At 37.8% G+C, this 15,142-nt stretch overlaps 1 protein-coding gene across 1 annotated transcript in view; it reads right to left on the bottom strand.

Annotated features, from left to right (window-relative positions):
- Window positions 1-1,394: 1,394 nt before the first annotated feature.
- The window catches only part of LOC117243088, a 165,459-nt gene continuing 151,711 nt past the window's right edge, over window positions 1,395-15,142 (bottom strand). Inside the window, exons 5-7 of the mRNA XM_033510278.1 lie at window positions 4,724-4,965; window positions 4,403-4,535; window positions 1,395-4,308 (exon numbers count right to left, since the gene is read on the bottom strand). Coding sequence (XP_033366169.1) covers window positions 3,533-4,308; window positions 4,403-4,535; window positions 4,724-4,965 — 1,151 coding nt within the window. The 3' untranslated portion in view covers window positions 1,395-3,532. The remainder of the gene's footprint in view (window positions 4,309-4,402; window positions 4,536-4,723; window positions 4,966-15,142) is intronic.

The raw sequence follows: 15,142 nt of genomic DNA, 5'->3' as shown, positions 1-15,142 counted from the left end.
ATTGATTTGTTGTTGAAAGTAAAATAAAATTGCGACAGCTTGGTAAAAATGGAAAACGAAGTTTTAAGTTGTTTTACTGATTATCTTTGGGTTCGGAAGGATGAAAGGGACGTTGAGAAGTTTTCTTTCAAAAAATAACATTGGATTGTTCATCGCAGCTTGCTAATTATTTGAGGTGAAATAGAGATAATAACAACGAACTCGATTAGCCGCGAACTTGCAATTACATAAATGCATACTGCTGTCAGTCGCGAGAACATGTCAACTAGAACGAGAAATGAACATTAAAAAAACGATTTGATCATCGGTCACGCAGGCCTCAATTTCATCCAACAGCGGTCGTAAATTACTCAATTGCCATCTACTTTTCTCGAAAGAAACGTGGTCGACCTCGGGCGACGTAAATCATATTTATCCAATACAAAACAGAAGAAACATGCTGAATCCATTAGTTATTCAATGTTTTCAAATCCCAGACCACTTAATATTCGTATATGGATTAATATACAAAATATTCCGTACTAAAGTAGCGGAGAGAAAAAAGAATGATATTTATTCATTATTTCCGTCAAATATAATTCTCATTCATAAAATTATGACTTTTTCTTTTTTTTTTTAAATAGCTACGCTCAATTTAGAAATTTTCCATCCTCCATCGACTTATTTCATTTTCTGCTATCACTTGAGCCTTCCTATATACGTATATTCGAGTTTTGAGTATCAGAACAGACGAATGCCTGGTCAGGATTGTTTGGATGTCGGTCGCCTTCCGCGAGCTACGCTCTCGGGAACGATTAACTATTTTCATGGGGTTTTTTCGGGGCGAACTTTCGGAGGACTGTCGGAATAAATCATCGGGAGAGCGTGCAAAGTGCCGGGGGCGGCTCGTGCATCGTATCTGCATTCGCGCCACGCGGCATTAATTATGTATTCAATAAATTTTAAACGCATCGAAATGAATTCAAATTGCAGATTAATATTAAACGGTGTTGGCTAATTGGCCGGGCAATTATGCGGCGTTAATTAAACATTAGGAGAGAAAGTCTCGCGACATAAGCACGGCCTCCGCCATCTATCGAGAAGCTCACCGACGATGCTTCGCACGGAAGTTTCTTGCGGACAGTGCCATCTGAAAGGGTGCCTCGATAATTGTACCAGAGATTCCAGACAACTTTTGGAACGTCTACTTTATCGTTGGACAGTCATCGTTTTTTTACTACGTCAGTTTCGTCGGGATTCGTGGATTGTAATTTTTTATTTATTTGTTTGTTTGGAAGGGTAATTTGGAAAGCAGACGGTAGATTATGAGATTTGATGAGTTGGACGTGCAATTTTTTATAGAGATTTATAGTGACATGCGAAACACGAATGCGAATAGTATCAGTATGAGATACTAAAGAGTGTAATTGGGAAAATTTAATAGTTTCAGTTGATACATTTTTTCGTACAAATTTGTGTTTTATGTCACATAATTCTTATCGTTTAAAAAGGTATTGAAAACGCTAGGATTTAGTTCATAAACATTTTCATGATCGATAGTAAAATGGTAATCCGCTTGGTTAAAACGTTTGTGATGATTTTAGTACAGAGATAATTTGATATATAATATTCAACACGTACAACAAGTAGGAAAATATTGCAAACGATAATAAAATGATATAAAAGAGATACGGAAATCTAACAGCTTAGAGAAATGTACGAATAGCAGAAAATACAATATTACGTATACATACACATTATAAATACACATACAGATAAAATTCATAGCTGTTGCTAGTCAAAAGATTTCCAAAGTGAAGTGACTGAATAATTCAACAATGCAGAAACGGTTTTTATTACGAATAATCTTGAATAAATCACAACGTCAAGATTACGTACAATTTTATTCGAATGGGTTGGGTAAGGAAAGAACGCGTTTAGAAAAAAAAAAACGTTTTATTACACTTACCTACGATCTGTATACGTGAATATACGCAAGTCACGACGTTACATACACAACAACGTACGATCCTGCTCGAGGGTGAAATTTTTAACGGGATCTTTGAGATGTTCAAAATATTCTCAACCCTTGCGTAGAGCACCCCGCGAGGAAATAGGAAGGAAGTTTAAATCACGATTTCGTGTCGGATTGGATTAAAAACATTTCTTCGTGTTCTTGATATGTCCAAGATTGGCGAACGCAATGAAAGACTTTGCCATAGATGAATAACGATCAAGGGAAACGATTATTTAAATAATAGACAGCTAAGCGAACGATGGTACATCGTATGATGTAGTAGTAAGAAAATGTTTTGTACTCTAATCCATTTATTCCTTTTTCCCCGTATAATAATATTTATTGTGCTTCATGTCGATGATCCGTTCCTATGGTAAAATCTTTTCCACGATTCGTCAAACGATCGTTTTCTCGAATTATCGCTCGTAACTCACGGCATTCCCTCTTTTCCCGAAAATAGCCAAGCGAGTTTACGCCCGATTGAGTATTCGTGACCATATCACGATCACCGAGTTATATGTTACAGCATATCGACTACATTAATATTCTTCTTCGACTTATAGCTCCATTCCATTGGTTATGCAGCTTGAGAACGCGATTACGTGATTAGTTGAGGATAAATTTAACGGCGAGTTGCGAGTTCCCATGTCTCTTGATCTACTTTCCATGCGAATCATGGTCGACACTATCGGTTGCTTCACTTATAAAACGATAACTGGAGGAAAGGTTTATGCACCGATGGAATTTGCGATAATAAATGCGTTGAAACTATCTCTCACTCCAGAGTAAAATTATTAAGCGGATCAAACGACTGGCAACCCTGTACCTCTGTCATTCCTCCTGCATCGACACGCAAAGTACGATCGACTAGATTTTATAGTGGCAAAGAGATCACGGCCCAAGTAGAAGGCATAAATTACCCAGTAAAATCGAGCCTATACATTAATCCTTTTAAAGATACGTTGCTTATGCCACTTAACGCTACGCTTAGTTTATGCACGCTACCACAAATCTTGTTTTCTCTTTATTTTATCGATTAACATGTCGGCTGTTATAATGACTATGTGACACGTCGCTTGAGTAGTTACGAAACGTTAGAAAAATTCGTTTCGAGTTATTCTTTCGCAGAAAAGGAGCTCAATGTCAACCTTATTATTGATATTGTATATACAAGTTCTTTTCTCATTAGTCTGCATCTAATCTCTTAAGTAGTTTGCACCTTATTCACAAAAGAATCTTCAGCTTCCAGTTTATCATTCGACGACGAATCACAGGGAACTATACGATCAGCTGTGGATACTATTCATTCACATGATAACCATATTTTTGTCAATATCCACTTTATCAACTATAAATACGACCAAGATCTGTGCATATCCCTCGATAATACAGATTTCTTTCACGAGAGTTGTCAAAGTAATTCCTCCGACGAAATAGGTTGCACGCCACTGATTCCTCTTCAGTTTGTAATATAGAGGCTTAAAGTGGCGTTTCCTCCTCTTGCAGTTACCTGGGCGTCGGAGGAGGTGGTGGTGGTCATACGGCGCTACCTGTGTAGAAACCTGTTTTACCAGCCATACCAGGTCCTCGTTTCCTCTTCTCACACTCCATCGTGCTAAATGTATTTTGGGCGATCTGCGACTTTCTCTTCGGGTTCTGCAGCGTCATACTTCTCTGACTCGAATTCGAACTAGAACTAGTTCCTGGCTCGGATACCCTTAAAATCCCAGAATGTATCGTGCCAAAATTCTGATAAATATATTGGGACTGAATAGCCGAGACAGACGTGTTCTGATTTTTTAGAGTGATGGGCACTGTCTGCCCTGCTAAACTATTGTATCGCGTATCGTACCCGAACGGAGTGTCCAACAACGATTCGTTTTTCTCTCCATACCCACTGAGTCTGGAATCGAGGAGACCTTCCTTTTCGGTAAAGCCACTCAACCTCGAGTCCACCACGTTTTGTTCAGTGGTTTTAGGAGAAAATTCGGAATATCGTGGCTCTTGGCCAACAGAATGTTCTTTATTCTCTGTGAAAGCTATCATATTCTGTCGCGAATCAGACAGAATTCTAGAATCGATTAAACCTTCTTTATCGGCAAAACCGCTTAATCGTGAATCGATAACGCTAGCTTCTGACTTATCCCCGAAGGTATATCGGGGATCGCTACTTTTTGCATCCGGATACGCTGGTAAGACGTGAGATAGATCTGCCTTATCGACATAGCTGATAGCTTGCGGGTTCGAAGCACAGATATCCGGGGCTGTTTTGCATAACAGAGATGTTCCTTCCTCGGGAGCTCTCTGGGATGCTGAAAATGTGATAAATTATCAATTTTTATTAATAATTTGTCCATTAATTTACTTTAAGCTAGATAAAGTACGTAATAGAATAAGTAGAAGTACTTTTCGAAGGCTGCCCAAATCCTCGAGCCTGTGGAGGTCCAGGCGATTTCTGGTGAGCTCTGACTAAGTACTCTGAACTTAGTCCTCTCTGTTCCCGTAATTTTCTCTCAGCACCAGGTACCATGACTCTCACCTTGAAAAATCAAAGTAATAATAAGGTCCAACCAGAATTCAAAATGTAATTAGTTACAACACTCGATATATCAGAATGTTTATTTATATTCAAATCGAAAACAATTCTTTCTTTTTTCAAACAATTTCTGTATCAACTATATTTTATCTTTGTATGATATCCATAAAAAGCGATTATTACGACCGTACCATTTCTTCCACTGTGGAGAAACGAGCCATATACCCGGACATAGTTAACACAGCGGCAACTTCCGCGAGAATCAAAGCCAGCCCTGACAACTGAAGGCACCAACCATACTGATATTGTGGCAGACCGTTGTCATCAGCTTGCATGGTGGATGTAGAGGGCAGACTGTACTTTCCCGGTAATTCCAATGATGCATCTGATAAAGCAGATGCTAGAACTATCAGGCCACCACCTAACGAGAGTCCTGGAACACAAATGAAATTATTACTTGGCTTACATCCTAATGTCTTGAATATTTATGGTTTTCCGGCGGAATCGGTTCGACATTCGTGATTTACCATCGAAACTATGCTCGGTGTACTGTTCACCGGAATCGAGCCAACTTGATAAACTCCGTTGGATAATATGTAAACTTTCGTAACAGCCAGATCTTTATCATGGTTTGGATGTTTTTGAATTCAGTGCATTTTCAAGTTAAATCATTCGTATCTTGTGTTATCGCTCTGTGGAAGATTTGAAACTTCAATATTTATGAAGGGTTATTGTCTTCAAATGTTTTATACTTTCTATTTTCTACTATTCTTTCGCCAACCTAACAAACTTTCTACGATAGTTTCTGGAAATTTCACATTTCTAATCTTATATTCAAATTTTCTAAAATGTATTGTTTAACTATCGATGACTACAGTGTGTATTTTGTACCAGAGAAACGAAACTAAGAAGCGTGTAAAAAGAAATACAAATTTGTATCTATATATATATATTTATAAATAAATCTCTGAAAGCTCTAAAAATGTAGCGACGCAAGTTCTATGGAATGTATCAGAAATCTTCGTTTTAACATAGATAGCCATAGCTAAAACATTAAGCCGAGAAAAGTAAGTAAGACGGAGTTTATTAATAACGCAGAAGGGGTTGTCGTGGATTAAGGCAGGTGAAAAGTTGAGAAACTGATCCAAGTTGCCGGCAGACCAAGTTCCTAGGCTTCAATCTTCCCTTTTATTATCGTTCGATCGCTCGTATCTCTTTAAGCCCGGCCAACAGTGTTATTGCATTCTCGTAAATACGCTAGCATTACAGTGGTAATGCGAGACGAATGGAGCCATTAAAATTGATCGTTCCATAAAGCTTGTCGCGTTTTCTGCGTCCTTAACTGTGCCTTTCGGCTGAATAAACGGCCCCACTAACAGTAATTGAGGTCTAACATTGCTCTGCACTCTTCCTGACCAACAATTAGATTCAACGTTTCAATGAAAAGAAAAACACAACAATCCGTGAAACCATTCGCTCCAAATACATAATCTTACTTTTTGAAACTAAGTAATTGAATAAACGAATTCTAACAATGTGCTGACCTATTCTGTAAAAAAAAGTTAAATTGATCGGTCGCAATTAAAAGAAGAAAATATTTTTCGTCGCGCACTCTTCGTTCGAAACGAAAATTTTCTCTTCGTCAAAAACGAGTACCCTTATCCTTCCGAAGCTCCCTCTGTCCTTCTTTGAACATATCAAAAAGGCCGTGTTGGCCGCGTTTACTTTTTATCTACAGCGTATCTTACCACGCGTAAAGCGCGCCGCATAAAAATTTGCATACGCGTAAAACGAACGAGGCAAGCTTGGTGCCATTTCCTCGACAGTCGATTCAATTCCAGTCGCACCCAGCCACCGTCAACGGGACATTGTTATGACGGGATAAGCCCTGCCGTTATTGCATTCTTAACGACAGATAGTCGGCCCGCGTCACGGCGACCTGGATTATCTCTGAAACGCGCGAGCTACGTTCTCTGAGTCTTCTTTTCAGATCGTTTTTGAGAGACTTCATCTGCTTGTCGTGTCCATTTTGCTTCTATTTCACGAGGATACGGTGTTGTTAAGTCATTCCATAAAAAAGTTCCCTCTTTATTTTATCTCCTTTAAGTTTGTTCTTGGAAACCTTATCATATATATGCTTATTACCTTTCTGTTTTACAGAGTTACAGACCTCCGATTTAATGCTACTAATATCGTTGAGGAAATTGTTCTACATTATTGTCAGAATTATTCCGTTGAACTAGATTATTTATTGTTCGTGAATATAGTTGGCGTGAAATATGCGCCTTTTATTCAGAAATGTTAACAAAATACATATATATAGAGCACAGCAAAGTTATATTAACACCTAAATGGGAAACTGCACGTTATTTAGCAAATTGAATAACTTTAGCTAATATAAATCGTCATTTTCGACGGGGAAGGTAAACGCATCTCTGTGGAATATCTTCGATAATTCATTAACGTGATTTATATCTGCATTCAAAATATTACACAATTAATACGACTCATGTGTGATGTGACGTATGAAATTCAGGAGAATTCAAATGAACGTGACAAAGTTCGAAAATCATCCGAGATTTCTTAAGATTCTCGGTCTTCTTGCTTCCTTGCTACAAAAGAGCAATAATCGGTGCACAAGGCAGTCATAGATTTCAAACTCGCTTGGAGATTAATTTCAATAATTGATTACTGCTTCAGCTTGTTAAATTGCAATGGGCATAAAAAGCATGCATATTTCATTTGCGCGTCTCAGTTGAACGCTGAAAATGTGTCTGGATGAATTTAAATTTCAATTAACGCTGCCATACGTTTTACAATCGGACGTACGTCGTTTTGGGGGCAAAGTTTATGCTCCGTTTCGATTCGGGGCACGTATCCGCGTCCTCTCTGAACATGAACACGCGGAACGCACGCACGCCTTGTCACAAAGGTGATTTAAAATTTGAAAATAGATAGCGATCGGAATCAGCTAATCCCGTTGGTTATTTATTACCTTAAATCAATAACATCTACATTGAAATATGTATTCAGAGGGACAAACATCGAATTTGTAATTTATCTGACAATAAAGCTTACTTTTTCTAAATTTTTGTACTCTGAAATATACTATGAGTAATTTTAGCTGAGAAGGATTTCGCTTTTATAAAAGTTATTGAAATGTTAACGCTAACGAAAACTATCACACTCGTTAAAATGGATTCTTCGTTTTTAATCTCTAAGCTTTCTTTTTTATTATATTTTGTCTATTTATTTATTTTCATCGTTAAAAAAATTTTAAAGTAACAACACTAAACGCTGGAACTACCAAACCCGTCGAAATGATCGTTTTCAGATTATTTTTTACGATTACTACAAAGATGCTGATATTTTTGCCCAAATTAATATTGAATTTCATTTATATAGACAGATAATTCGATATTAATATATTTTAATTAATATCATTTGAATTATGCTTACTGATTTATATGTGGAATATCTAGATACATATTATACGTCGACAGTTCTAGTATTAAATGAAAGAACCTTGCACTTCTTTATTTTTTAAAAGATTCTTAATTATTCGAAGGGAAGAATCTAGGTGAATAGGTTTTTTTCTAGATCATCCGAACGTAGCTGAATCGCCCCAGAGAATCCACACGTGATCCAGCATTTCACACGTATTTTACCCTGGCACGTACAAAAACCTGTTCCCCCGTATCGACGAATCGAATTTCTATACGCAGAGGGGTTTAATTAGCGCGCTGCTTGTCAGCCGCTACGTTCCCTCATTCACCGATTTCATTTGCAAGTATGCCAGGCTAGACGCTGTTTATCAATTAGCCCTAGTTAGCAGGCACGACCCAATTTCACGCGTCTTCAGAAACAAGCTCCGACAGATGTGAAATAATTATGCGAGGAAAGGCCGTGGTACAAGTTTAAGGTTCGTTAAGGGCTGTGAAAGGGATCTTTGTTGAATTTGGGTTAATCCTAATTTGCCTGACTAATTACACTTGGATTTGATTCCTTTAGATTTCCGAAATTGAATTTCTTGAAATAGCACCACAACATTTGCAACAGATAGTGGCTACGTCCAACAAAGTAATTCTGTCGTTTTGTCGATCAACTTCGTTAAAGGTATAAAGCTACACACACTTTATTCTCGTTATACGATATTCCTCTTATACGATGTGATTGATAACAATTCCAAAAGATGAAATCAATATTAGTAAAAATTTACATTCATCAGTCACGAACGAATACGCTTGACGTATTCATCCAGATTCCTCTGAAATTTCCTCGGGAAAAAAGGAAGTTTGCAATTGTAATTGACACAGACAGATGACGAAGATTGTATCAGTATGGGAGTAGTATCGCGGAAATAAATCGGGGCTCGTGAATCATATCAGCAAACGAAAGTTCGCGGACAGTCGTCATCAGAACGTCGACGAGTTTGGAATATTCAATCGAGAGTCGTCTTCAATTTCCCCGTTGACTCGATTCCGCTACGCTTTGTTCCCGGACGACTCAACCCATTGCTCAATTAATTAGCAGTAATTGCAATTTAGTCGTGAAACGTTGGATTCGACGAAGTGAACTCGACGTTTCCATTGACGCAATATGAACGTGGCATTCGGACTCTGTTCAAAAGTAAACGTACAGGATCCTCGTGCTTATCAGAGTTAATCCTGGGCGAATGTTGAATGGAAATTAAGCAGAATTAGAGGTTACCCACTAATCCTTTGGACCTCCCGCTTTAGAAAATTTCGCAGAAGTCGTGTAAGCCTTAATTATATAATTTATCAACATGTATTATGTATTATGTATTTTGTAGAAATACCAAATTAGAGATGAGACTTTCAATGTACGAGTCTCAAATAAAATAGTCAAAGCTATACGTAATACATTTCGTGATTAAATGGTACTTCTCTCTCTCTCTCTCTCTCTCAATTTGCGATTGATTGAATCCTTAACTAATCCAACTGTAAGATTAGGTTCCAACGATTGGGACACTTTGTTATTCGAGAACTTTTTATTTTTCCTATAAATCTTAGGATTCTTACCTGTTTCCATTCAGAAACTTCTGCGATGGCATCCTCCGTTCAAATAATCTCAATCATTCGAAATACTCTTCCTTTATACTCCTGGATTCTAAACCAAGTACACATCATTCGCACGTCTATCGATCTGTTTCTAAACATTCTTCACTCGCTGAACAAAATTCCATCACTCTCACATTTCGAAGAAATTTAAGAATCGTGTTTCTTAGTAGATTCTCTTCCCTTGGTATACCAACCGTTTGCACGTTCCGTGAATTTCCGAAGGATAGAAATTTTAACCGATTTACAAGTCGCAGGATGGAATAATCGTGTGAAAATATTCTGCAGAGCCATCAAGTTTTGAACGGGTAACTGTACAATTCTGACAGTCAATGAACGTCAGTAAAAGCATGAACGACGCTCAATCGACAGACACGTCTGCTCTCGTTTATTGTCTATTATCTCCTGTGTCGTGGAATATCTTTTATCCTGCAAAGGAATTGGAGAACAAGTTGGTCTGACATATTTCCACAAACGTACGTATCTGCGTTTGATACTATTCATGAAGAAAATAAAAAGAAACATATTTTAATAATCTTTCATATGAATTTTATGCCGTACACGCAGGTATATCACATATTTTTAATAATATGTTATATTCTGGACGTTATCTGCTACTATATAAATATTTTTCACGAAGTGGTTCAACTGCAGCATTCAAGTTCAGCTGAGTATGATCATCCCAGGAAAGATTTATACATCATGGTTATCGTTATTGCCATCGGCTGGAAAATAAACAAAATACTTAACGCCGAGAGCGTTTCAGCGATGGCGAATCGCAGAGAATCGGGCGCAGTAGTAGCGGACTGCACGAGTCAGCCATAAGAATTCCGAAGACCAGCGCTCTGTTAGATACGAGCTCCGAATATAAGCTCTTTCTCTCTATCTGTAAGTTTGTAGATAACAGATAGAGAATATTAACCACTAAACATGCCTGTATTCACCAGAGAGTTTCCTCTGAAAATTTCGAAGAAAATAAGAAAAAGAGGAAACAATACAATGTGCCTAATATTATGAAGTAAAACTATGGTTTCCTTTATATAAATTGATGAATATGTCGACGAGAAGGATTCTGTCTAAGAACTATCTGAAGTTCTAGTAAAGACTATTGCGTAGTTATGCGATGGATTTTTGTGAGCGTGTTATTGAAAAGTTCGTTGGAGAAGTCGTAGAGAATGATTTCACTATTAGTAATGTCTCCGAAACTTGTTGCTGTCACAGAAGTTGCTCGAGTAACGAGCGACCATTTTTCCTTTGACTTTCCTTCTTTATTTTCCCTAGTGTTTGGCGTCTAAGAAACTTCCAGATAAGCTCGAAATTCATCGAGGTAAATGTAAGATATCGGTCGTACTCTTAGAAAGTTCAAATCGATTGAAATTAAGGAAAATGACGTGTAAAAATAGTAGTGATAATTATATCAATTTTTCTGTTATCACGCATTTTGCAGTTGTGGGTACGAGAAGTTATCGTAGTTTGCTCGTTTAATGCGTTATGTGACATATCGATTTCCAAAGGTTTCATCCAACGTAGGTTAATCCTGTCTAGGATCATTCAGCTGGTAATGAGCATTCAGTGAAAAATTTATCATTCTACCAATACAGAAGTTTCGTGTTTCAATTTTTACAATGGCATTTTTTAAAACATCATTTATTTATCGTAAATTACAAAAACATTAGATCGTTCTTGTTCGACGTTAATTTTGCAATAGCTTCTATTTCAATACAAAAATTACTATTTTATTCATTTCGCCCATAGAGATTATATATACTATCCTAAAATTAATCTATTCCGAAGTTTTTTAATTTTCTGCATCCACGGTATTAAAGTAACATTTTCAAACACTTTAGCCTTTGTACAATGCAAATACTCTCTTTATGAATACATTTTTGATGCGAAGTGACGACAGAGCCAGAGATAATCTTGTAAGACGCTGGCTGGAACAGGGAAACAGGAACAGAAATTTCCTTCTAAGACAAAATGCAGCTGCTGGCACCTCCTGTCTACCTTCTCGTATCCACTCCAGGTGGAACGTAACATGCATGTACCTTGTGTTCACCAGCGTGAAGCATCGCCGGTCCCTGGAAAGTAGCTTGCATCAAAGTTGACAAACTTGATTCACGGAACTTGAGGAAAAGCTTCAACAGTCTCTGCTTCAGCTCGCGTAATTTAAACTAGTCAAACTGTGTTCTTGCTAATTTAAAAGATAATATAGATTAAACCGGAATTCGGTAGGAAGTAATCACGTACTTTCATGTTTGATCAAAGAAAGAAACTCCCCACGTGTTTTTAAAGAGTGCAGTTTTAAAAATGTATACGCGGCTATATTATAGACTGTGTATTAAAATTAATGGAAATCTTTTTTTATTTTTATAATCCGCGAATGGTAGGAAATGTACCATGACAATATATGTAAATACCATTATTTTCCTATTGCAGATCTTTTCTTCCATTTTTTGAACCGCTATAGTCAAAGTCACATTAATTAAGAGTCTTTTGGCTTTTTTTATTTCGGATAAAGAGTACGCTAGGAAGAAGAAAGATATAAGAAACATATGGTTCGAACAAATTATAGAGCTACGTATAGAAGAGTTGTCGTAACAGACAACCAATTCGAGAGCACTTACAAGAGAAACAAACGTAGTTAGATATTACTTTAGAAGGAGAACTCGGTCTCTTGAGTCATTTCTTCTCAAACACCGCCGCTGTCGCGCAATAGAACAGGGAAATAAGATTCGAGAGGTAAGAAATCCTCTAAGGACTTGCGAACTTTTGATTACGTCGGATCTTGTTTCCACAAGATCAAATGATTTTCTTGAAAACGTCATTAAAAATACTGCTCCCTCTGTATCCAATTTTCCAGTATCTAAACCTCGTATCATATCAGACAACTGTTCTGGAATAATCAAATTCGCGAAAATAATTAAGCTAAATTTGTTACTCTAAAAATGTTTATCAAAGACTACGATTAATTTCTCTAAAAATATTATTGTAATTTTTAATCATTTTCTCAGTCGTACTAAAGTATGCCATGATATTATACATTACGTTTAATAATAAATGTAACTGCAACATTAAGAATATTTCTCTTTATTCGATTAGAGTAAATTCGTCTCTTAAGAGTCTTCAAAAAAGAAATTATACCAGAAAATTCAGCATTTCCTGTCGCTATTTCCGTCTCCGATCAAAGAAAGTTTACTAAAAACACACATAGCACTCGTCAAGAATTTCAGCATCCAACCGGAATCCTCGACGAGCTCCCTAACTGCACATGTTGAAAAAGATCGGCTCTGCAAAAATTCCCCTCTGACAATCGTTCACGTGTAGGGAAATGTCGAAAACGACGGGGTTTAATCCGTGGAGATTATAAGAGTCACTTCGGCAACGATTTTGTAGATCCCGAGGGAATCGCGAATTTCTTGGACGGCCAGGAGTATTTCGGCCAACTATTCACTCCGTTGAGTATTCCAGCACGGTTCCAGCGCATAAATTTCAAGCGTGCCTGCGATGCTTTATGCCGGCAGGATTAAATAACTTGACCCAGTCGTAACATATCACGCCTAGGAAGCATCTCACCTGCCCCCTCCCAATTGTCGTTCTCGCACATTCTTTTCTAACATGGTTCACCCTTTTCCCACGTTCCTCCATTATAAAACCCTTTCTTAAAACTTGTGTTTGACTTCAGTGTGCATAAATGTGCGTTAAAAATGTTTAATATAGTTATTTAAATGTAGCACGATTTGGATGTTGATTGGACGAATGTACATTAGGTTTTATAGTCGTTAAAATAGTCTTAAAAGTAGAATAAAATACGTAATCGTTAGATACCCTTGGCAACAATTTTCTGCCATAAAATTCATCGTCAAACTGAAAGCATGTGTGGCAGTTCTCTCTGAATAACTTTCTCTTCTCAATCCTCAGTAAACTTTTCTTTTCCTCACAAAATTTTCCTTCACTGTTTGTAACAAACTGTAATCGATTACAATTTCTTCTTGCTCTATACCAAATCTCTAACATCAGTCCAGGCGATGACTGATCAATCCCTCCTACCAAATTATGATCAGTTGCAATTCATTCTTTCTGTATATCAAACCTCAAACATCAACCCGGAAAAAATTTTTAAATTATTTACGAACACGATTTTCGTTTGCAAAAGCCCCGTAACCAGCGAAATATTTAAGTTGTACCCTAACCAGTTCTGAATAACTTCTATCACTGAACCTTTAACGAACACACTTTTCCTCTTCTCAAGCTGCCTTCTGGACCTTCTCCTTTCATCTATCCGTCTAGAAACCCATCCAAAAGGATCCCCAAACCTGTTCAGTTGGCTTCCTTTCACCAGCCACTCTTTGCTCATGAGGGGGTGAGTCTGGTAAAGTCTCGCGTGGCATTTCTCCGAGATGCAGCGAGTCTAAAACACGGGGACTTTCTCCATTGTAGTTGTAGTCAATGTTCCGCTGGTCGTCGTCGTGATCGTCGTGGAAATTGGATCGACCATTCGATATCGCGGCCGGTATTCTCGAAATTCAAGCGGGCTTGCTTGCTACGCAACGGCCGCTCCTCTCCGCTGCTCGTATTAATATTAAATTCCGGTTGCTGGTGGCTGAGCCACGGGTAGATGGCTCCGGCATGGCCGTGCCTCTGGATGCCGACTCGCAGACAAGAATTATATGAGCGAATGCCTCGCGTCCCTCCTGTCCGACGCACGATGGATCGCGGCTAGTTTTCACGAAAACGCTCGCCAGGGAAATGAATTCGGTTTCGCCTGGTTTGGGTGTTAATTTGCTGCACGCGGACTAGTCGGAAAATTGGCGTGGGAAACGTGGAAGTGTTGGCTGAGATTTGTTTTGTTCTATTTTTGTTTTTTTTTTTTTTTTTGGTTTCTAATCGATTTTAAGCGTAATTCGCTGCGTGAAAATATCACGTGGCAAGGTGTTTTTTGTTTTCACCGTTTCGTGATGAAAGAGATTATATGGATGTATAATAAAGGGTTTTCATAAGTATCTGAGCATTGCTTCTGCAGTAGATTATAGATTATAGGCACGAAAATATTGAGAGAAGCTCGTATTATGATATTTACTTGACTGATTACTTTAAATATTATTTTACATATGATTTGTAACGTGAAAATATTTTAAAATATGCAATAACGTATTGTAAAGATTTTATAAGGAACGAGAACAGCGAAATTCAATGTTCAGAGCATCAAAATTTCATACGCACTAACCTAATATCTTCCTTTAATGTAGTGAGATCTAATCATTCAAATTTCCTCGAAGAAAATTCGTGTAACGATTCAAGATCAGCTATCATTGGGAAGAAACGAGCGACGTTGCTTAAGAGTCGACGATAATTCGTGATCAAGCGATTCATCCTCTTCCGCGGATGGACCGCGTATTTGTCATGATTAACACGCGTCATAAAACGAGCCAGCTTCACCGTAGAACAATGCCGTGCGAATTAATGAGGACACGAGAACGAAGGCTGTCATTCACTGACGCGGAACTATGATCTCCGATTGGCAAGGGAGAACTC

This window comes from Bombus vosnesenskii, unplaced genomic scaffold (genome assembly GCF_011952255.1).
Source record: "Bombus vosnesenskii isolate JDL3184/JDL3185 unplaced genomic scaffold, Bvos_JDL3184-5_v1.1 scf7180000013265, whole genome shotgun sequence".
NCBI classification, from domain to species: domain Eukaryota; kingdom Metazoa; phylum Arthropoda; class Insecta; order Hymenoptera; family Apidae; genus Bombus; species Bombus vosnesenskii.
The sequence above is the reverse complement of the archived record's forward strand: the minus strand, read 5'-3'. Positions and strand labels throughout refer to the sequence as shown.